Below are 23,713 nucleotides of genomic sequence, written 5' to 3' on the forward strand. Positions count from 1 at the left end.
GTAATGGGCTACACAGATGTAACCTATTATTATGATCAATATTGTGCTTTCCCAATGGTTCAACTGGTAAAGAAACTGCCTGCAATGCGGGAGACTTGGGTTCGAGCCCTGGGTTGGGAAAATTCCCTGGAAAAGGGAAAGCCTACCCACTCCAGTATTCTGGCTTGGAGAATTCCATGGACTGTATAGTCCATGGGGTCGCAAGGAGTCAGACACAACTGAGCGACTTTCACTTAACACTTATGATCAATATTAGTACCGCAAACTTAAGTACAGTAAAATTATGAGGCATCAAGTTTCACTACCTAATTATGTACTATATGACACAGTATAAAGATCTTTAAAATTACTTAATTAAAGTCAAAGGAATCTTAACCAGACTTTTGAGGGATAAATATCCCGTTTATCTCAGAGCACTCAGCTACAGAATCTCACTCACTCCTGAAGCTCGTGGTCACCCTAACGACACAGAGGAGTGCCTCTGTGCCTGGGAATTTCGGAGAAGGATGCTGATACCACTGACCTTCCCCATCACCCCCACAAGAGGGTTTTGTATAATCAATGATTTAAGTGGTGCAGCTACTTACATACTTTTTCATTCCCACCACCATCACTGGTGAGAAAAAGACTGCGGTGTGACTGGCACACAGAGACACTGGGCCCAAAGCAAAGTGCTGGATAAGACCCCACGGCGGGGTCCCCGGGAGCCAGGACTTGGGATGAGGCTCAGCACTGAGGCCCGCGTGGGGGACAGGTCACCCTTGCTCCCTGCAAGAGGCAATAGTCCCAGAGTGTGTGCCGGTCCCGCACTGACCTGGGCCACAGCCTGCAGCGGGGTGATCAGGCTGCTGTGTGGAATCTGGATGTCAGGAAGGTCTCCACGGCGGTAACTTCTGTATAAGACGACCTGGGCCTCGTGCTTCATTTTCAACTCACTCTTGATCTCCTACAATCATCAGCAATACAGGAAGGTTACAACTTTCATCTAACCAGTAGTGCTTGGGTGATGAAACTGTCCTCGCCCACCACTGACAAAAGTGAATCAAGGTCAATTCTATCTGAGACACTCTAGCTGCTACACTTGATCAATGTGACAGACAAGCCCAAAACCAGTGTCAGATGCACAACGGGAAGATTATTTAAAGATCTATTACAAAGAAATCTGAGTTTCTCTGAAATTAGAGAACTTGATTTAAACTTTTTCAACCCACAAATGAGAGGATTGTATTTCTTTGTCACTCTCAAGACAAACCTTGGCTACAGAGCCCACTGGCCCCAGCTGGCCCTGCTCTCTGCAGCCGTTCCCCCTTCGGGCCCCACTCCCCCGGCGGGTACCGGTCCCAATGGCAAGGGCCCGTTCCCCCTGTGGGGCCGGGCTCCCCCTGTGAGCCTTGTTCCCCCGACAGGGCGCGCCCTCACATGTGTACATCCTGGCTACAACCCCTGAGGCTGCCCAGCTTCTCCATCTGCTGCACGCTGCTCTGCAGCTCCAAGAGCAGAGGGGACCCCCAAACGCCTCTGCTCAGAGTGGTGACGACACCCAGCAAGGCCACCCCGGTCCCAGGCCACACCCCATCCATTCCCGGAGACCCTCAGCGATCAGCCCGGCGCCTCTATCCCACCCCCGCCCTGCCCCTTCAAGAAGCCCAGGCAGGACTCAGACTTAATGAGGAGGCTGGAGCAAAGGCCCCTAGGCTGGGTGGGGCCGGCCCTCAGCCTGCAGTGCTGTGGTTACAGAGATACAGGGAAGTCCAGGCTTTCCACAGAAGATAGTGGAACCTTCTGACCATTTCACACTCAGACTTGGAAGTGAAGTGGCTGAGGATTTAAACTGAGTCACAATGGAGACAGGATTCTCACCCACAGTCCAGTCCTAGAACAGCCTGTCGTCATCTCTGTGGGTTATAATAGGGTCTCACCCACAGTCCAATCCTAGAACAGCCTGTCAACATCAGTGATCTGTATCTCACACTGACTCTAGGGCTGAACAACTTCTGCTGTTACTTCCACATTGGGAGAAACGTTCAACCATCCCTCCATGCCACACGTGTGTCTGCAGTGGGCAGCTCAGGACTGGCCATGCTCCTCACCCGGCCCCCCACCAGCCTCCAGGAGCGCAGCCGCTGTTTGTTTGCCCTCAGCCACGGCGTCAGGGCTCTGGCCTCGAGGCTGTGCGGACTGCACCTGAGAGGCGTGACACCGGGGGCGGGGGGCTCTGGTCTCCACCTCGTGCAGAAAACCCATCTGTCCAGAGAGAACAGCACCTCCCACCCCCCAGCAGAGCAGTGGGGCTCAGGCAACACCTGGACATGGGGTCGCATGGGCCACCTCTGCGATCCGGCCTAGGCCAGCCAGGAAGACATCTCTTGGGCACACATCCTGTGACAGAAACAGCTATTTCCGACCAAACTCCAGAAATGGGTACAAACCTTTTCTCGCTTTTGCTCAACAACACCTTTCCTGGCATAAATCAAACTCAGCTTTTCTTGGTCCTTTAGAAATCGTCTGCGTAATCGCAGTATTTCTGCACGATTATCTGGACCTGAAGAACAGACAGCAGGTTGGTTATGCACGGCTGATGTCCATCCCCAACTCCCCAGAATTGCTGACATGAAGTGAGGCATCTGCTCGTCTCCATCTCCTACTCCCCGCAGCTCTATTTCCAAAACAACCTAAGCCTGCGAAGTGCAGTTTTGGAAGCTGGAGAACTGAGGCTGCACGGAGGAAGCAGGCAGGGCTCGGACATCTCGGGGAAAGAGGGGGCTTGGAAATTCGAGGCTGAGGCTGGAGGTACGGGGCCACATGGCTGGAGCAGAGCCCCCACAGTCAGGACCACTGGGGAACCCAGGGCTGACCCAGCACCAGGCCTGGACATGCAGGCAGGAAGGGGGAGACCTGGCCTCGGAGGGGGCCACCCAGTACAAAATGGGGGCCTCCACGTCTGATGAGGCCAGTCAGCACACCCAGTGTGCAACCACCACTCCCAATGCTGGTTATTGCCTGCCTGGACACAGCAAAAGCCGAAAATCAGCAGACATTTCAGCAAAGCTTCAAATAAGAAAAGTAGGAACCAAAGCAGAAAATGTTGAAAGCAGACCATCTAGGGTAAAAATTTTTCAAATGACCCTTTATCACAAGAGCAGAGTAGGTCCTGTAACAGGGCACAGGAGGGACTTTCCGAGAGCACAGAAGCTCGTGGGAACTAGAGACTGGACGTTGTCATGCACAAGCACAGTCAGAAGGTAATGCTGTGCCCAGAGCCAAGCAGAGATGGTAAGAAGGGAAAATCAGAAGGATAGTCCCTCGGGTCTGACAGTCAAGGTAGAATTCCTAGAAGAGAAAACTGACGTTTGGAAATTATTGGCAAAAACACCCATGGGTGAAAAGCGAAGCCGTTTCCAAATGAGAAAGAACATGTATACATATACATACATGCAGGTGGATCACTGTGCCATTCAGAAGAAATCAACACAACTCGACTTCAACAAAAAAAGAAACGGAGGCCATTAATGCCCATGAACAGTGACCGCACGAGAAAGGAGAGAAGCCCCACGTGAGCCAAGCCGCAGCAAGACCTGTTCAGGACGTTGGTGGCAGTGTGTGGGGTGGGGGGGCAAGGGAGAAAGTGACCAAGACCCCAAGGCAAGGGGGCCACAGTAACGCCAACTGAAGCTGTGGAAGCAACACTGAGGGCCTGGCTGAGCAGATGAGGCTGACTGGGGAAGGGGCCCCAAGGGATGGGGCTGTGGGCTTCTCAAGAGCCTGGGGGGAATCTGGCCGAGGCCCCTCCCAGAGCACACCCCCACCCCTGGTGAGCTGAATGTCTGCATCCTCATTCCCGCCCTCAGGCCTGCCCTGACCCTCCCAGCCCCCGGACCTAAACTCTCTGACTCAGCTTCCCCATCCTGCTCGTACCATGGCCCCTAGACCCTGAGACCCCTAAGTGAGGGGCCAAGCCAGTTCAGGCAACTGCTTTCTGAACCCCAAACCAGGCTCCCACGTGGTGCTGGGCTCCACGCAGGCCACCTGGACTCAGGAACAGTCATGAGCTTGCGGAGGCAGGCGTTTCAACACAGCTCAGTGATCTTTTACCTTGTGCTCCATCGTCCACCTCATTCTCAAGGAGGCCCAGCCTTTTCTTCCCAAATTCAGGCCCCACGGACTTCATGGGCGTCCCCCGGGGCCTCTCGGGCCTCTTATGGGCAAACAGCAGGGACGCAGACGAGGCCTCAGCAGTGGGGGCCAGGCTGCCGCCCAGAGGGTCGGTGCTGCCCACCGTCAGCCAGTGGGAGAGCACTCTTCCTCCTGCAAACACACACGATGCGCAGGTCATAGCAGTACCGCTCGGCCAGCGCCTCCAGCCAGGACCCACCGCTCAAGAGCAGGGCCACCCGCAGTTACCAGGGTAGGCCACCACGTCCCTAGGAAGGCCCGGCGGCCAGACCTCCTCTCCTTGTGGGCACGAGGGAGACCACCACATGCCCGTCAGGATGACACTGCATCTACATGGCACTAAGGTCTGTGATGTCTAACATCAGCATCTAAAGGTCCCACAGTAATTGGCCAAGTTAGTCCTATTTCCACAACAAACAGAGTGTGAAAAAATTACATAAAGGAAAAACACTGAAGTATTTCCATAAAAACGACTTGGGGATTTTACTCAACTGATACTCTGCTGATCAAAGGAAACGGCTGAACCGTTTGAGAAAGAGCAGGTTAACGAACTACAAACACAGTGAGTGAGTCTGGTTTAGCTCGGCTTTGCTTCTGAGATAAGCGGTTTTAAACTGGATGCACTGGACAGATCTTTCCGGACAAAAATCAAACTAAAACTTACATGTACTGAAATCTTTCTTGTTTTCTCCAGTCAGAAATAATGCTTTTCTCCCCTTTTTAAAAATTGTGATAAAAACACAGAAAGTCCAATGGATGATGTCATGCACTCTGAAGAGCCCAGCACGTTTGCTGGTTGCACAGCCATCCCCACCTCTGTCCCCAGGGCCCCTCGAGGCCACCCCACCCCCGAATCTACAACCCAGGGACTCAGCCCATCCTCCCTCCCGCCACCGAGGCCTTCACGGCGCCCCCGGCATGCATGCCCACAGCGGAGGCAGTACCTGCACTCTGTGTGGGCGTGAAGTCGAGCTGCTGCTGGGTGGCCCGGACCTGCCCCGCCATCACCCTGCGAGCTGAGACAGACCCGTCCTGGGTCCGGGCCTGGAGCGTGCTCTGGGAAGCCTGAGTCTCAACAAACATTGGTGTGAGGACTGTACTCCGGAAGCGCCAGTCGGGGTCAATGGTATACTCCTGCCAGAGGGAGGGTCAGGTGAATCACGGCCCTTCTCAGAACGTGCAAATGCTTATTTAAAACTTCACAGTCCTCTCCACAAACACTACTATACTCCATGTAGCTCTGCAAGAAGCAGCTGAAGAATAACTTTCTCAAATTTAAAAATTTTAACAGAACAATTATCTGTCAACAAATAAAACCAATCAGTACTGGGGAGAAAAACTGCTTTTCTCCTCCTAACATCCTGCATTCAGAGGCTCACTGCCACGCTCAGGGAATGACTCGACTCCTCTGACCCCACTGCCCCCACCATGTAACCAGACTAGGAGATGCTGGGGACATGGGGGGATGGGGTGGGGGGGGCTCTGAGTCATCATGTGGCTCATCAGTGGTGCTGCCAGGCGGAAGTGCAAACAAGCACCTACAGGGCATGTCAGGGGAGCGGGGGAGGGAAATGCCTCCATGGAGGTTGAAAGGACAAGGGTGAGCTGTGTGCAAGACGGGGGGCGAATGGGGTGAGGTGCAAGTGGGCGTCTCGGGAAGAATGTGTGTGGATTCCAAGTAAAATCAGGAAGCCAGCACACGAGTCGTCAGGGAAACGCCAATCAAACTGCCATGAGGCATCACCAGACGCCTGCCGCGTGGCTGTGACCAGGAGACGAGAGATGGCACCTGCAGCTGAGGAGCGGGAAGGGCACCCTGTGCACTGTGGGTGGGCGTGCAACCTGCTGCTGCCATGTGGACAGCAGAGTGCAGGTTCCTCAGGAAATTATAAATAGAACCACCAGAGGACCCAGCAACCCCACAGCTGGGTATTTATCAGAAGAGAACAAAAACACTACTGGGAAAAGACACAAGCACCCCAGTGTTCAAAACAGCACTGCTTACACAGCCAGGATATGGAGACAACCTAAGCGTCCGTCAGCAGACGAAAGGAGCAAGAAGACGCGCGGTGAGTGTGCACGCACACACGCCACACACGAATGATGGGCCACTACTCAGCTTTGAAAAAGAGCGAAATCCCGCCATTTGCAACAACATGGACGGACCCTGAAGGTATTATGCTACACGAAATGAGTCAGAGAGAAACACAAATACAGCAAGATCTTCAGTTCAGTTCAGTTCAGTCGCTCAACAAAAAACATAATAAAACAAAACCAAAAAAGCTCATAGAAACAGAGAACAGATTGGTGGTTGCCAGAGGTGAGGGGTGGTGGAGATGGGTGAAAGGGGTCAAAGGGCACAAACTTACAGTTGTAAAGTAAGTAAGATCTGGGGGGCGACGTACATATGGTGACTACAGTCAGTAACACCATTTGTATACGTGAAGTTTCTAAGACAGTATATCTTGAAACTTCTCACTGCAAGATAAAAATCATCTAACTATGGGCAGGGATGTATGTTAACTAGATTTATTGTGGTCATAATTCTGTAATGTATACAAATATCAAATCACTACTTTGTGCACTGAAAACAAATACAATCCTAATTACACCTGAATTGAAGAAAAAAGCAAGGATTTAACACCAGTGGACAAAGTCTGCTGACCAATAGGCGGGAAAGTCAGCTCACAGGGCCAGAGCTCACCTGAAACTCACACTCTGACAGAGGGTGCTCAAATAGGGAAGTCTGGAAGTCAGGGCTCAGGCTGGTCATTTCAAGCAGGAAATCTGTCGCTAAACTCAGGAAGTGCACTTCTATCTTAGGAGAATATAAGGAATTTAGGGCCAGCAATCGGTCCAAGGTATTTGAAGGCAACCTAGTTTCATGGCTCCAGAAGTTCCGAATAGCTAATCTGGAAGGCAGAGAAGAAAGAAGAAGAGGAGGTCTCTACGTGTGCCCCATGAGGAAGATCCTCTTCTTCCACCGGAGATCAGCCCTGGGACTCCATCCACATGCAAGCCTCCATCCACAGGTAAGCTGCCTAACAGATGAGCTACGTGCTGAAGGGGAAATATTCCAGAATGTTTGCATACTTAACAGGAGGTGAGAAGCTGCGTCATTCTATTCTCATTTCTATTACCCAGAAGTTTGCAAAGATGAGAATTTTACATTACATACTCTGAAACTCAGAAAACACCATGAGAAATTATATATATCGTCCTTCATCGCCTTACTAAGACAATTTACTCTAAACATTAGTGCCACAAAATATTCAAAACATAATATGAACAGAAAGTAGTCAAACTATGAAACAAGTTAAAAACCAGATCAGGCTTTATAATTTGTGAATGTTTGAGAAATCCAAATACAATTTTTAAAAGCTCAATGAATTAAAAATTGCAGTACGCTGAAAGTTAGCTGACGCACAGACTCATCAGGGTTTCCGCCAGGCCTGCTGTAACATAATGAGCTCTTGGGCATCTGTGATGACCCCGCAGCGCCCTCTGGTTTCCAAAGGCCGTCTGACACTGATGTGCAGAGTGGGAGCTCACTTGGGGTTAAATGGGGAATGACAACTCACTTTTCATTACAGGTTTCTCATCCTGAGATGCTGTAACTCACAGCACAGTCAAGACAGCGTTACCCACACCAGTTTTTCAAGACGTGTATATTTAAGTAACATGCCAGGACTTTCAGGTTCTAATGTGATTTAAAATACATTTTTCTTATGCCAGCAAGAGGCAGAGAAAAGGCTAATACAGCAAAGGCCCTTTGACACCTCAGAGAGAACCCACACTGGCCCAGAAAGAGCCCTGAATGTGCCCACGCATCCACGCTGCTCCGGGAGGGGCACTTACTGAAGCCCGGGGTTCTCGTCGGTCAACCCTTGGATCAACAAATCTTTCGCCAGCTTGAATACTTCGCGCGAGTCTTCATCTGCCTGACTCTCTGGGTCTCTGAGAGAAGTCACAAGACAATAAAACCGTTACTGCTCCTTCCGCTGCACTGGGTCAACCCAACAATGCTGTCTAGGATGAAAATAATGAAACCTGCCTCTTCCCCACCTTCCACCCACCCCACGGGGCCTGCACCCTGACCCGGGTCCTGGTGGCCAGCTGACGAGCAGGACCACAGTCCCCAAGGAGGAAACATCCTAGGAGTTCTTTACTTAACCTTGTCAGACTGTAAGGGAAAACAAGGAAAACAAAGTACACTTTTAGCTCAGCCAGTAATACCGTGCTCTGAATATTTCCCACGGGTTCACGAAATGCAGTAGGATGAGAATACATTTCAACATACCAAACTTGTTGCAGTTAATAACCACACATTTTTAAATGTCTTATCATTTATTATAGTCATTCCAGACTGCTGGAGGCACCCAGATGCTCCCTAAGAGACGGAACACGAGCGTCTGACAGGGACAGGTGAGGCGCTCACCTGTAGTTGTCATGGACCCACATGAGGATGGCATACATCCGTTCACGGCACGGTACTGCAGGGTGAGCCAGGAACTCCACCACGGCGCTCAGGAGCTCCCGGAGCTCTGCAGGTCTCAGCCGTGCCATCATCTTGGAAATTATGTCCAAACACACTTTCTGTCTCTCATCGTCTCTATAAAGAGGAATTTTCAAAAACACAGACTTAACCATTATTACTATACATTTAGACGTGACAGGTAACATTTTTCTTCTCTGTGCTGTTCTGTATTTCAGATTTTATTATTATAGCTAATACTACATTTATATAAAAATTAAGCTCTTGAAAATAATTATCATGGGCTAGATTATGAAAAGGAAATTATCACTGTAGTGTCCTGCCTGGATCCTAGGAAGAGGATGAGGAAACTGGTGATTTCAAATAGACAGAAGTACACTAATGTTAACTTCTTGGTTTAGACAAACACCATGATGGCGTGAGATGGGGAAGCTAGGTGAAAGGTGTGTGGGAATTCTGTGTACTTCCAACTTTTCTGTAAAAATTAAATTATTCCAAAATAAAAAGTTCATTTTTTAAAAAAACTGACCCAGTCAAACAAAATAAGCTAGCTAGAAAGGATTTCATGACTTTAAAAAATGGTTTCCAGGGCTGGTCAGGCACCAGGGGTTAAGTGCAGCCAGGGCCCAATGTGGTGCACCCCCATTTCCTCCTTAAATAAGCACCAGCTGAATGCTCCACATAGTAGACACTGAACCAGGCTGACTGGAGGAAATCAACACAAAGACAGTTTATCACCATGTAAAAGTGTGCACACAGGCCGGAGGAACACATGGGATGCCATCAGCAGCACTCTGTCAGCATTTACCTTAACAGCATGTTACCGTTTTGAAAATAAACAAATTTAACAAATAATGGAAGCCTGTTAGCTGACAAAACAGGTACAGAACTCAAAACCACACATTTTGAATCTGAAAACAGCCCTGGACAACCCAAGACGGGGCCTCTCAAGTGTCAGGTGTCAAAGTGAACAAACACTCCTGTCACGGTGATTCACAAGTCCCCTTGAGTTGAGGGGACAGCTGAACAAACAGCTGCATCCAAGGACACAGGCGGCGGCCACTTACCTGTGTCTCATGACCTGAACGAAATCCTTGCTCTTCAGCTGCAGGTACAGGTCAGGGGTCTCCTCCGCACGACACAGCACCACCTCCAGACACAGTGTCTTCATCACGCCGTGGAACTTCGGCAACAGGAAGAGCACGCTGTTCATGAACCTGGGCAGTGGCCAGGGCTGGTGAGTGGAGGGGCACTGACCCCCACCAGGACTGTCCCCGGCAGGCAGGTGCTAACAACACCCCACGACCCTCTCCGCAGGCAGGGGCAGGCAGACAGACACAACCACCCTCCCCCGCACATGACCCTCCCCAGCGGGCAGGCAGACACCACCCCCACCTGTCAGCCAGAGGAGGGAAGTTCTTCGTGGCTCTGCTCAGGCACACGATGAACTTGTCCTCCAGCGTGTTCTGATGCTGCTTCAGTTGCTTTACCACCAGTTCATACACAGACTCCTCTAGCATCTGGAAGACCAAGTTTCCTTTCAAATACACACAAGTGGGAACTTGGAGGAACTGAGAAGAGTGAGGTGACCACCCAGAGCGCCATCTCGAGGAGGCCATGGGGGCCCTGACCACTGGGCACCACCAGAGGCTCGGTGGCCGTGAGTTCAGGTGACCCAGGCCTTGGCCACACATCAGGTGAAAGAATGATCAAGACTATACTTCTTTCTGACACCAAAACCCTGCCAGGGAACTATCTGAGCAGCTGAACAAAGACCAGGGACTAAACGCTGTTTAGGATGCATCTGAGGGACTTTCCTGGCGGTCCAGTGGTTGGGATGCCTTCCAATGCAGGGGGTGCAGGTTTAATCTCTGGTCGGGGAGCCAGAACTCCCAAGCCTCAGAAGCAATATTGCAACAAATTCAATAGACTTTAAAAATGGTCCACATCAAAAAATCTTAAGAAAAAAAAAAGACGCATTTTATTATGTCAGTGTGCACATCTCTGGGCAAAGACTCACACAAACCAGGATTTCAGGGAGCTCCATCTGCAGGCAGCCTGCCCGTCTCCCTATGCCCACTTTCCAGGCCCGGCCTCTCCTGACTGCTCCCCGAGAGCCGCACCCCCAGGGAGCACCCATCCACAGAACAGGGGGCCCTGACCCCATGGGAGAAACGAGGAGCACGAGGGCCCTTGGGATTGGAGACCATGGTCTGGAGCCGTGCTGGTCAGTGGTCAGAACACAAGTGACCCCCACTTCTGTGTCCCACACTGCTCCCCCATCTTCCATGCTAAATCAACCATTTTATACTCAGAAAAGAGCTATGTCAAACCAAAGGGTGTATCATTTGTATTAAGTTGAGACTTAAGTCATGAGAGATTAACCTTTCGATCTGCCGTTGTGTGCTCCATCTGTGGTGATAACTGAGCACATTATGTGAACTGAAACCCACCACTTAGGGGCATTAGAATCCTGTCATCACAACGTTATCCTGAATTTGAAACATGTTTTTTATTTTATAAAAATAGCTGGCAATCCCTAAAATAAATTATAAGTTTGATATTCTCAGGGGAGGGGGTTCCTATTTCCTTTCAGTTTAATTTTCCTCTAAATCCAAATAAAGGCCTAATTGGTGAAATAGGCCGGGCTCCAACATGCTGTGGGGGGACTGTTCTGCCCTAAGGATCCCTCGACTTCCCCAGCCTCTCCTCATCCTGTCTCGTTGCAGGAGGAGAGGAGACTGGAGACACGAATTTGGGGATCAGGAGCCTGAGGAGTTCTCAAGCCGTGAGGCTGGGTGACCAGCTAGGGGCCCACACTCCAAGTTGTGGGGAGGCCGGTGGGATGACACCCCAGTGAAGAAGGGAGAGTGTCCTCTGAGCAGTGACAGAGGGTCGAGGACTGGTCCAGTGTGGCATTCTAGACAGTCTGCACCCTGCACCTGGTCCCCATGGGTGATGAGCTCTGCAGGCACCAGCACAGACCATCCTGGACAGTCTGCACCCCACATCCTGTCAGCGTGGGCAACAGGCTCTGCAGACGCTAGCATGAAGCCCCCTGCACTAACCCATGGGGGTCAGCCAAGTAGCAGCTAGTTATAACCTGCGATTTCCACACACGGGCCGATGCGGAGACTGTGTGCTTAGGGGTGCGGGAGGGGCAGGGCACACACCAGGCGCCCAAGTCAGAGGCCACCCCTGCTCTTCAGCTGCACTATGCCAGAAACTGGAAGTGGGGAACCTCCCCTGCTCACCCTCCCCCAAACCAAAGCAAGGCTCCATCAGGGCAGTTTCTCCAAAGTGGCCCCTGATGCCAAGGTCAGAGGAATGAAAGCTGCTCCAATGCTTACATCCCAACTTTACAATAAGAAGCAGGTTAACAACCTTAACGCTTGCCAAGTTTCCAGGCATTAAAAAAACAAAACAAAACAAATATCTCTTTAAAAAAAACTGCCCACTCTGGCTCCTAGCACAGAGGACGAAGTTCCGAGGCTGAGCCAACAGTGAGGAAGAGGCGTTCATGCCCTGTGCGCACACTCACCTTCTCTCTCCCGCTGAGATACCGGAGAACAAGCCCCAGGACCTCTGCTGACGCTGCGTACACCTCTTTATATCTGACAAAGGACATGTTACTGACCAGAGCTTCAAAGTACCTGTGAGAAACACAGAAAGCCAGTGAGCACAGGGCGATCTGTCCTGCTATCCGACAGGAAGTGCAAGTCGCTCGGTCGTGTCCAACTCTGTGACCCCATGGACTATACAGGCCATAAAATTCTGTGGGCCAGAATAGTGGAATGGGCAGCCTTCTCCTTCTCCAGGGGATCTTCTCAACCCAGGGAGACCACATTGCAGGCGGATTCTTTACCAGCTGAGCCACCAGGGAAGCTGCTGTCAGACGAATGACCCCTGGGCAGGCCCCGCCCACCCGCATAGCTCCAGATATAGACACTGACAGCGCAGAAATCAGCAGCGGCCTGATCTCTGATCCCTCTAAAGCCGTCTATATGACAGAAGGAGGACACACAGTCACACAGGGGTGGGGTGGGGGGCGGTGCACCCTGGCCTCGTGACAGCAGGACTGGGGATCAGGAAAGCCACTGGTCCGAAAGTTAACCACTTCCCGCTGATGCTGTGCTGAGCTGCGCGTCCATCCACGGCACCAGGCGGCGGAAGCCCCTGGTGTCTCAGAGGCTGACCCAGGAGGACCAACTGGACAGCAAACTTTTCCCGAGAGACAGTGAACTTGACCGAGTGACCGCCTCTGCAGGGATCCAGCCCCTCTCTGCGAAGTTTAGGGCTGTCCTGCTAAGGCCCCGCCACGTGGACCCTCCCCCACCCCAGGTGATGAGGAGCCGGCAAGCTGCACCTGCGGCAGAGCTGCAGCGCCCCCTCGTGGCCATACCCTGTGGTGAAGGGTCTCTGGACCTTAGGCTGGTTTCCGGAGTGGATGCTGAAAATGGCAGCTTAGAAAATAACAGAAATAGCTAACACCTTGTCTAAATTGCATGGAAAAAAACCATACAGTTTTTAAAAACTCACTTTTCCCATTCACTCCACTAACATATTTCTCCTCCCAAATGATCTCTAAACCCAACTACTTAATTTAGATGGAAATACTAATATGGGTTCTAGTCCATAAATTTCTCAAAATTAAACCATATTCCAGTCTCCAATCAGAATCAGGTGCACCTTACCCAAAAAAGAAACAAAGCAAAAAAACATGACACTTACCGGACACTTTCCACGCCACACTTTGGGTTGTAGGGGGGCAAGTTGTTGGCCATTACAATACCCAACAACTGAATTCCTACAGAATTGTCTTTAGAATTAGGATCTTTACTGGAAAACTTGTCAAATATTAACCTGAAATGTGAGTGTGAAGAAACAGTGTAAGCTGTCAGATGTAAGGAGAAGAAGACAGACGTAAGAGCTTCCACAGCTGATTGTCAGGTAAGAAACCCCTTGCTTCCCATTACTTTGTTCACACCCAGTTACTCTGCCTCTGGGACACGGGGAGCTCTGCATCTCCCACAATCTAGTTATTTGCCTTAATTCTCCCTTGGTTGATGGTGAGAAAAGAAAGAAAAGTGCAGTTGCTCAGTCACGTCCGACTCTTTGCGACCCCATGGACTAGCCTACCAGGCTCCTCCGTCCATGGAATTTTCTAGGTAAGAGTACTAGAGTGGGTTGCCATTTCTTTCTCCAGAGGATCTTCCCCACCCAGGGATTGAACCCAGGTCTCCTGCATTGCAGGCAGATGCTTTACCACCTGAACCACCAGGGAAGCCCATGGTTGATGGTGAACCTTTGGGAAATTCTGGTTTGCCCCAGGCTATGATGACAGGAATCAGCCCTGTGGGCAGAGAACGGCAGAGCACATGCCGAACACCCAGAGAGATGGAGGGCTACTTGAGGGCGGTGCCGTCCAGAGATGCTTCTAGTGACAAATGCTGGGGGCTGATCATGAGTGACAACACACCCTACCAACAGATTCCATTCCAGGAACCATCCTTCCAGCACTTCAAGTCCATTAGTATGTTAGTTGCTCAGTTGTGTCTGACTCTTTGCAACCCCATGAACTGCAGCCCACCAGGCTCCTCTGTCCACGGGATTCTCCAGGCAAGAAGACTGGAGTGGGTAACCATTCCCTTCTCTAGGGGATCTTCTCGACCCAGGGGTTGAACCCAGGTCTCATGCATTGCAGGCAGATTCTTTACCATCTGAGCCGCCAGGGAAGCCCTGAAGTCATTAAGTCTCACAGTAATTAACCGTGCACAATGTGTAACAAGTTAAAGGACACTGCAAACCCCAGTAAACCCATACCTGTAAGGGATGGACAGACAATCCTTCCAGCACTCAACGAGGGTCTTTATGATTTCAAGGTTATGTCGAAACACAGCTCTTTTTTGATGAAAAACATGTTTCATCAGGAAATGGAGCAATCGATTCGCTAACACTTCATCTTTAGGGACCCCCTGAAAAATGCAGAGAAATCTCATGTAAATATGTAGCATTCCCTTCTGGGAAAGCATTTCTTAACCCAGAAGTCTGTCTATAAAAGAAAGCTGGTGTTGTACTGAGGAGTCTGGCTCCCATGATTGTTCAGATGACACATGACCGTAACACTAAGGTCTCCCCTGGAAGGCCTCCCCCAGAACCCCCAGGGTAGCCCTGACCCCAGGGTGGCTGCACTCCTGCAGGTCTGTACAGGGTCCTGCAGCTTCTTGGGGCCTCTGCTGAGACCTCCCTATGGGGTCCCTGAAGACATCTTCCCTGCTCTGACTGGGCACTCAGCCTTGCCCCCACCTCCTCCCAACCCCAGGATCCCACCAACTGCTGGTGCCTTCCCACTAGGGCTCCCCCTCAATGGTGAGGTGACCCCAGATCTGTGCTGGTCACCTGACCCACTGCCAGGATGCTGTTCCATGGGGTACACAGAATGGGGCGGGGGACACCCTCCCTCTGCTTTTAGCCTCTTGCTCAGACTATTGCAATGAGTGGTGAAATTTCACTGTGACTTTCAGCCTGGCTGTTGCAGCCCTCCTAGCCGAGCTGAATGCCTGACATGGGAGTTAACCTCTTGCAGAGGTTCCTCAGCTTGCTGTGAAATGGGATAGCCACATTCCAACACAAACACATGTGACAGCTTCATGGGTGCATATTCTGTTCAGTAAGCATGTGCCAGGCCATCCTCCTAGAACTCTGCACACCACTGGGGCCGACGTCAGTAAGCAAATGGGAGAGAGCTCCAGCATGTGGAGCCAGAGAGCTGGAGGACACCACAGCCTGCATCAGGACAGTGTGGGGACTGAGGGTCACCATCACACCAGAGGTCACCAAGTCACACCACATCACCAGGAGCGGGGAGGCCGACAAGACGGATGCTGGAGACCACGACCTCAGCCTCACATTCAGCGTCTGCCAACATCTCTTTTACATGTACTTTTAATAAAATATTCTTCCCTGGTGGCTCAGACAGTAAAGAATCTGCCAGCAATGCTAGGAGACCTGGGTTTGATCCCTGGGTCAGGAAGATCCCCTGGAGAGAGGAATGGCTACCCACGCTAGTAATCTTGCCTACAGAAACCTATGGACAGGGGAGCCTGGCTGGATATTTCACATGTACTTTTAATAAACCAATTATTAGGGTCAGTGCTCCTAGCAAGCTAAAGCAGAAAGAAAACAGGACAAACATCCAACATCTTAAAAATAAAAGCAAAGCCAGGGGAATTATCAAAAGCAAAGCAAAGCAGACAGAAGTGAGGGAGTAGAATGGGGCCTTCTTCAGCAGCACAGATGGGCAGGATCTGGGCTGGAGACGCTGAGGCACTGGGTGCCGTGCAGGGAGGGGGCACCAGAGGCGTAGCTGCTCTTACCACAGGGGTGGCTATTCCCGTCCACGAAAGGACCGTGGCCACGATCTCAACCACTAGGTAGTGGATCCCGTCCCCGCCGTTGTTCTCAGAAACCACCAGCTGCAGCAAGGGGCCCAGCCAGTGCCTTGCATGAGGCCGGAAGACCTAGGCAAGAGTTCAGCGGTCAGATATCAGAACTGCTGAGTAACCAAGATGGGAGTTCAGGAACATCCTTCTGTATTACGACTCTATCTAAATTCAAAACAGACGTGAATGCCAACAACTATGCTGCTTGATTCAATTAGATTTTCAGCTGACGTCTTCCTTGTGGGCCCTGAAACCACAGCTCAATGGAGACAGATTCAAACTGATCTGCTCTTTGCATAGATCTGCTCCAACTATGCTTAGAGTAGTAATGTTCTACACCAGTCTCACCCTCCACACAGCATACAGCTGTAGGATACTACTCTTACTGGATATAGAAGCAAGGGGAAGTGGAAAAGAAGGATATAGAAGCGAGGTGCATGTGGCGAATTTTTTTCACACACCCAAAGTCTGAAATCCAGAGCATCTTCATGCACTAAATTCCACTGAATTTACTTTAGAAACTCAGACCGAGTGTAACCCAAGACTCTCAGCCTTCTTTCCCTCTGCCACCCTCTTCTTTCTCCAAATGTTTTCTCAGGGATTTCAAATCTATGCTCACAATTAAATCTGTGCGGTCTCAAATCTTTTTGTTCAAGTACCCCAGAGGTAAATAATGTTTACACTGTCCATATATATCTACTGGTTTATGAATTCTAAATATAAACTTTACTGTATTATGAAACTATAAAAAAGGATAAAAGTTCCAACTTTAAAAAGAATTGTAAATACAAGTTCTATGTTTTTGTTCTATTAAGACAATGGGCCCTGAAGGTTCCTGAGCTCAGGACGTGGGCAATACTGCAGGCCCCTCATGCCGCACGAGTGCACACAGCTCAGCAGCCCCCTTGTTGAACTAAACACTAGACGCCGGCTCCTCTCCTCCAGCCATCAAGCCAGCACTACAGGAACATGAGCTGGAAGTCACATGATCCCAAGTACTATGGCTGACCTGCGAGCCCCGAGAGGACACTGAGGTCCAACTCGCAGAACCTGTAAATGTGACCTGATTCAGAAACAGGGTCTTGGAAGATTATCAGGTTAAGAGTCATTAGTGGGGGACTTAACCAGTGACAGTGTCTTTATTTGATAAAAGGATTAAAAGGGAAATTTTTACATGTGAGACAGATGCCGAGAGAAGACCTTCCACAGGCCAAGAAATGGCCAAGGTGCACAGCAGCTGGTCACACATCATCGGGGCCAACTGGCTGACATCCCGGTCTCGGGCTTCCAGCTCCAGAGCCAAAAGGGTCATTTCTGCTGTCTGAGCCACAGGAGCCAGAAGTCAAGCATGACTCTGAGGAAGGGCCTGTCACTACTTGATGGCCTTGAGGCCTCGCGAGTTGCTGCCCGGGAGGCCCCCTCCTGGCACTCGCTCCTCCTGAGCTGCATGTGAACCCCCTGCCCCTCCCAGGTCAGCCTAGGATCACTCATAAACCTGTCCGAGTGCCCCTCCTGACAGGGCCACGCATGACCGAGAGATAAACAGACCCATGATGCAAACACGTCAGCTACTCTTCACACAGTTACCAGGAATCTCTTTACCATGTTCTCTGTTACTCTAAACCAAGAAGGCTAGCTGCCGACCCACATGCTAAACAAGTAATACAGGCTGGCGAATTTATTCAGGGAATAAAGCCATGCTGTGACCCTTAACATCTTCCTTTATTGTGGGTTTTTTAAAAGTAGATTCATATGCGCTCTTGTGCTTAGTTGCTAAGTCACATACAACTCTTTGAGGCCCCATGGATTGTAGCCCACCAGGCTCCTCTGTTCATGGGATTTCCTAGGCAGGAATATTGGAGTGGGCTGCCATTTGCTTCTCTAAGGAGATGCATATAATTGAAAAGAGTTTTTAAAGAAATAAATAACTTACTTCTTCTGTATTAACAACCAGCTTGGCTAAGAAAAGACGGATATTTAATGACACTGATGGATTTCCCAGTTTGTCATGAAGAAATTTCATCCAAGGAGGAAGATTTCTTGGCATTGAACCCTGAAATAACACACTCAATATTACTTAGTGAGAAAGTGGCATTATGACACAACAGTGACAAAGCAGGACATGAGTGACAAGACATCACGAGTGTTAGAGATGGAATTCAGTTTAGTCTTTGATGTCAAATACTCGTTCAACAGGACATGGTCAGTCACGGTCAGCTTTGGTGAGTGAGACCAGAAAGCGCAGAGAGACCTCCTCTCCAGGCAGCGCAGCCTCAAGTCTTTGCATGTGCTGGACCAGGGCCACCAGGGGGGCCATGCACTCATGCTGGCTGAGCTCGTCCATGTCCAGGTCCAGCACGTCGCCTGGGCCCTCAGGGTCCTGACGCTCCTGGGGAGAGAGAGACCATGCGGGGTTAAGCACCTGACCGCCTGCTCCATCACACAGTGCACACAGTCGGGACCTCACACCTTCCTCATGTTCTCAGAAGTGTCCCCCCGCCCCCGTCTGCCCAGCTCTCTCTGGGGCCACACCGAAGTCGGGGCATCACTGAAGAGCTGCTGCTCTCTACACACACGTCTCTTCAGACGTGTTCTGGTGGCCCCAGAATACTCCACGTCTTGAGAGCAACAGTCCCCACAATGCTCAGCTGCCACTTTACGTAGAAAAGTAGAGCAACTGAAGGATAATCACAGGGTACGTGGTTTCCTATTGTGTTGTCAGTACTTTGAAAAGTACTGAGGACTTCTGTGAACTTAATCTGCTTCAAAATTTTAATCAATAATAGAATTTTAAAAATTCCTGATCCTTTTTAAGAAAGAAAGAGCAGGGATAATCATTTTACACATGGGATGCTGAACTGAGGTGTCACACACTGGGGGCGGAGCAACAGATCTGGGCGTGTCCCAGCACAGATCACTTCCAGGAAAAAGCAGCCCAGGAAACCCCGAGAGGACATACTGGACAGGTGAAAGTCCCAGCCTGCCCCCGCTGCCAGACACTCCTTCCCCGGAGGCCCGCCCTCCAAGGGGGAGGCTCTGCTTGGGCCAGGATCGCTGATGGCAGACACACGGTTCTGACATCAATTCTGACCCCGGGAGGAGCCGGGAATGTGACCATCCCCCCACTGCCTCCTCCCTGTGCTGGTGGCGTTAGACCCTGTGCCTGGACTAGAGGCTGGGGCCCCTCTATCCTGAGGCACCCGTTCCTTCCCAACACCAACAACACTCGTTAATCACCCGTCTCCGGAAATGACCAGCGCTGGACTGAGGATCTTGGGACCCATACGAATAGCTCTGGACTCCAGTTGAAAAATCGAACTGACTCATTTCCTCGCTCAGGCTGCTGTCTGCCAGATACGATAGTGAAGACATGTATTGGGGGCCACCTGAAGGAAAAAGAGGATGAGCTACCGTCACTCAAGTCAGTAAGACACGTGTGTCTCGAAGCTCAAGTGACTCCTGCATCTAGGATACTTTCATTAAATCTGTACTCCTCACCCACCATCCAGGTGCTCTGAAATCCCTGAGCAGTTACTCTTCAGCAAAAACAAAGACATTAAGTCAAATTAGATCCAGTTTTTGGACATGATGCTAACAGAACTTCTTGCATTTAAAATTTTGATGATGCACATTCTGCCCATAAAGCCTAACACAAATGTGACTAGAGGTATTACTGATAAATAACTAATTCAAAGTCTGTAAGGAATTTAGAAAACTGGTTCAAATTTTATCCTTGAATAGGGGTGGGGGAAGAAAAAGCCATAAAGAAAAATTAAGCCAAAAATTGAAACCAGGAGCACACGGAAGGACAGAGGGTTGATTCCAAATAGGAAGGCTAGGGACTTCCCTGAGGGTCCAGTGTTTAAGAGTCTGCATTCCAAGGCAGGGAACACGGGTTCAATTCCTGCAAAGGGAACAAAGATTCCACATGCCACGGAGCAACTAAGCCTGAGCGTCACAACTAAGACTTGACGCAGGCAAATACGTAGTAAATACAGAGGCCAGGAGAGCTCTCTTCAGAGGGTGGCATTACACAAAGCATCGTGGGCCAATGCTGACCTTGGGGGCCAAGACCCTGCCTTCGGGGACACTGCAGCAAACGCAGGGAGACGAGTCTAAGTAACACACAAACAGAATCCAAAAGCAAACAGCACACCCATCTTGCATGTGTTAAGAAAGTGAACCAGATCTGAACTCCTCTGGCGACCCTGAGATGCTTCCGTGCTGCTTTCACTGACTGCATTTCTTTCGAAGTACAATTCTATTTATCACTTGAAAATAAAAATTTCCAAATCCAATTCAAGGTTGGGGTATTTAAAATACTATCTATATACCGGAATCTTCCTCATCATTTTGAAAGTGTCCTACCTGAATCTTCATTTGTCGCCTCCCTGGCTTCTCTCCTAATTTCAATGTACTTTTTCTTTCTTTCCATAGGAACCTATTCGGCAAAAACAGACAATTTAAAACTTTTTAGACTCGGGGTCACATAGTTTCTGTTTCTGCAGCAATCTGACAAAAATCACTGTTACTCATTTTAAGCAAAATTAAAACACCCACAGAGACAGACCCCAAAAGCCTGGGAACTGGTGCTCCTTTGGCTCTGGGACTCGGCGGGTGGTACTCCTCTAGCCTCAGGCCTGGCCAGGAGCCTCAGGCCCTCGACTGCACAGCTGCGACAGACCACAAAGCTCCCAGCTGCTCCCAGACACTCACAGGTAACACACAGAGAGTCCGAGTGCCCCAAAGACTAGTGTGATTATGTGATGTCTTAGTTCTCTGAAGACAGGCCTAGAAAACAGTCCTAGCTTTATTCCAAAAGGGCACAGGGCACAAGGGCAGGGAGCAACCACTTACCTGAACTTTGAGCCACTGAGCCACGCTAGGACAGGGTGGAGGTCAGTGGTGCGGGACAGAATGCCAGCCTCCCCTCGTACTTGCTCTGTCCGTCCACTGCCCTGGGCTGTGAAAGGCTACAGCACCCCCAGCGTCCGCTAAGCTCGGCAGAGACTGAGCTTACCTCTTGGCCACAGTGTCCTCCCCATCACCCTACTCCTGCTCCCAGAGCCCAGGATTGGGTGAGCCTCCACCAGAGCCCAACATTGCACGGGGCAGACCTCAACTCACTGACCATAGGAGCTTACTCAGAAGACCATTTGGGGGATGTACGCAAACAGCTCCTTTTACTGGCATTTTCTCTCCTTTACAAGTTAAGGGAAAATGTGAGTCAGGGCCAACCTTTTACAGCTGCCTGAGATTATACCTGAGGTAGAACTGTAAGAAACTGCCTGTGTTTATAGTTCACAGCGGACTTGAGTAGAGGGCATTTAGTGTTCAGCACCATGTACCTTTTTCCCTACAAGCCTTGGTAAGTGTTTTACGTTGGAAACACCATGACCAGCCTCACTTACCTCCACTTCTATGGGAAACGTGTAGCAGCGCTTCAGGTCTATCAGATTTTCAAAAATGAGCAAGTTCTGTAAATGCAAAGAGTCCTGTGACGATGCCCCAGCGGCGGAGAGGCCTGGTGCTGATGTCACTGCAGCACCTGCCGTCTGCATCCGCGGCCAGCTCCGGGAGACCCCCCACCCCACCCCTCCCTGCCCCGCAGGACCCAGAAGCACCCCCAACCCCACCCCGCGGGACCCAGCAGCACCCCCAACCCCACCCCGCGGGACCCTGGCAGCACAGCCAGCGGTCTGGAGGGGCCTACCTTCTCTGGTTTCTCGCTGAACAGGAAGCCCTGGTAAAACCTGAGCTCCGTGAAGACACAGCGGACAAGGGCAACGGCACAGGTATAGGCGGCACAGTGGTACAGCCGCCGGCGCTCCAGCAGCTGGGCCTCCCCAGCCATGTTCTCCGAGAAGGCATCGTGGCACAGCCTGTGGGCAGCCAGGTGGGGGTCAGTCCCTCCAGGGGAGATCGGCTCCAGTCCACAGCACGGGACCTGCCCTGCACACCCGCACCCACACCTGGGCTGTACTGCACAGGAAGCTGGGGTGGGGGACCCAGCCCGAGGAGCAGGAGGGGCTCCAAGAGGCTGGGTCTGAATGACAGTCCAAGGTCTGTGTGAGGGCATGGAGGGTGGGTGGCAGCGGTGACAGAGGTGCCGAGCACACCCAGGAGCCCGGTCTTGGCCCTGCCCACAGCGGCCAGCCCTGTGAGCACACTGCCATCAGAACACAGCTGCCCCTCTGTCTACACTGCTCCCAGCTGCTCCACACAGCCTGCAGTTGGAAGGGATCACTGGCCAGCCCTTGATGGGACAAGTGTACTGGACCCAGCCAGGGGACCACACCCCCCTGGCCCTGCCATGCCCTCTCCAGTTACAGGAAACCCCCAGCTGCGGGACGGGGTCCCTCTGCAGGGCTGCAGGCCGAGGAGCAAACGATCAGGTTCCAGTAATACATGGATGGTCGCTGTGACCACAGGGCAGCAAGACTTGTCACCAGGAGGCCTGTGCAGCTCCATCCGGCAAGCCCAACGTTTCCTGGCCGCTGGCTCCAGGAGACCAGCAACACGAACCCGCCAGCCCTGGGGGGTGTGCTCAGAGGTTGGATTCAGAAGGAAAAATGTGCTCCTCAAGACCTTCATTGATGCCAATGCCTAGGGGTGACATCACCCTCAAGGCGCACACATAAGGAGGGGTCACAGGGGTGGAGGGGACTCTGTAGAGCAAGACCCAACACATCTGTGTTCAGCACTAAGACAGAGCCACACAGAAAGTTGGCTTCAGAGATGACACGTCTGACTATTCCATGCTTTACAGAACCACTGCTTAGAAATGCTGAACATGCCTTCAGTTTCAAATGAGAGAGAAAATAAAACACACTCAATCCTGCCTTACTGTAAATCATACACTGGAAACATACTGAGCTGTTGAGGGAGAAGAAACGGTAGAGAAACAGTAAGGGAAAAAGCTATACTCTTTATGGACGATGTGTATTGGATAAAACATGCTGCCCAATGACATGTTGCATTAGCTCCATCCAAGTACTCTGTGGGGGCTTCCCTGGTGGCTCAGTGGGAAAGGATCTGCCTGCCATGCCATGCAGGAGACCTAAGTTTGATCCCTAGGTTGGGAATATCCCCTGGAGAAGGAAACAGCACTCCACTCAAGTGTTCCTGCCTGGAGAATCCCATGGACAGAGGCATCACCACCACCAAGTAGCCTGCACACAGGAAAACTACTAAGATTCAGTGTTTAGGTATGTATTCATATCATACACATATGTAAAAATACATGCACCAAAAAAATTAACTACAATCTAAAGTTAAGGAAAATCTTACTTAATCAATGTCTTTGTAAGTTCATTTCCTTCTGTGACGCTCGAGCCGTGGAACACCTGGTTAATTTTAGATTCCTTGGAGTGGACATCATCTTTTGGAAGACGAGAGTACATCACCTCTAGCATCTTGTAATATCCCATCTTCTTGGTAATTTGAGTGTCAAAGGCAGATTCATTCAGCTAAAAACATATAACAAATGATTATCTTTGGTCCTATCAAACATGGAAAATATTTTATTGAATAAATCAACTTTAATACCCAATGTTTCCTGGTGGCCCAGAGAGTAAAGAATCTGCCTGTGATGCAGGAAACC

The 23,713-nt window shown here is 50.6% G+C and overlaps 1 protein-coding gene across 1 annotated transcript in view; it reads right to left on the reverse strand.

Annotated features, from left to right (window-relative positions):
* Positions 1-23,713, reverse strand: part of PRKDC (protein kinase, DNA-activated, catalytic subunit) — a 133,134-nt gene that overhangs the window by 39,842 nt on the left and 69,579 nt on the right. The window contains exons 43-62 of the mRNA XM_052651856.1: positions 23,401-23,579; positions 21,824-21,992; positions 21,522-21,587; positions 20,479-20,551; positions 19,348-19,496; positions 18,362-18,499; positions 18,044-18,163; positions 16,045-16,188; positions 14,492-14,643; positions 13,400-13,531; positions 12,210-12,321; positions 10,064-10,188; positions 9,736-9,885; positions 8,612-8,785; positions 8,032-8,130; positions 6,878-7,085; positions 5,118-5,307; positions 4,093-4,305; positions 2,430-2,542; positions 815-946 (exon numbers count right to left, since the gene is read on the reverse strand). Coding sequence (XP_052507816.1) covers positions 815-946; positions 2,430-2,542; positions 4,093-4,305; positions 5,118-5,307; positions 6,878-7,085; positions 8,032-8,130; positions 8,612-8,785; positions 9,736-9,885; positions 10,064-10,188; positions 12,210-12,321; positions 13,400-13,531; positions 14,492-14,643; positions 16,045-16,188; positions 18,044-18,163; positions 18,362-18,499; positions 19,348-19,496; positions 20,479-20,551; positions 21,522-21,587; positions 21,824-21,992; positions 23,401-23,579 — 2,838 coding nt within the window. The remainder of the gene's footprint in view (positions 1-814; positions 947-2,429; positions 2,543-4,092; positions 4,306-5,117; positions 5,308-6,877; positions 7,086-8,031; positions 8,131-8,611; positions 8,786-9,735; positions 9,886-10,063; positions 10,189-12,209; positions 12,322-13,399; positions 13,532-14,491; positions 14,644-16,044; positions 16,189-18,043; positions 18,164-18,361; positions 18,500-19,347; positions 19,497-20,478; positions 20,552-21,521; positions 21,588-21,823; positions 21,993-23,400; positions 23,580-23,713) is intronic.

This window comes from Budorcas taxicolor, chromosome 14 (assembly GCF_023091745.1).
Source record: "Budorcas taxicolor isolate Tak-1 chromosome 14, Takin1.1, whole genome shotgun sequence".
Taxonomy (NCBI): domain Eukaryota; kingdom Metazoa; phylum Chordata; class Mammalia; order Artiodactyla; family Bovidae; genus Budorcas; species Budorcas taxicolor.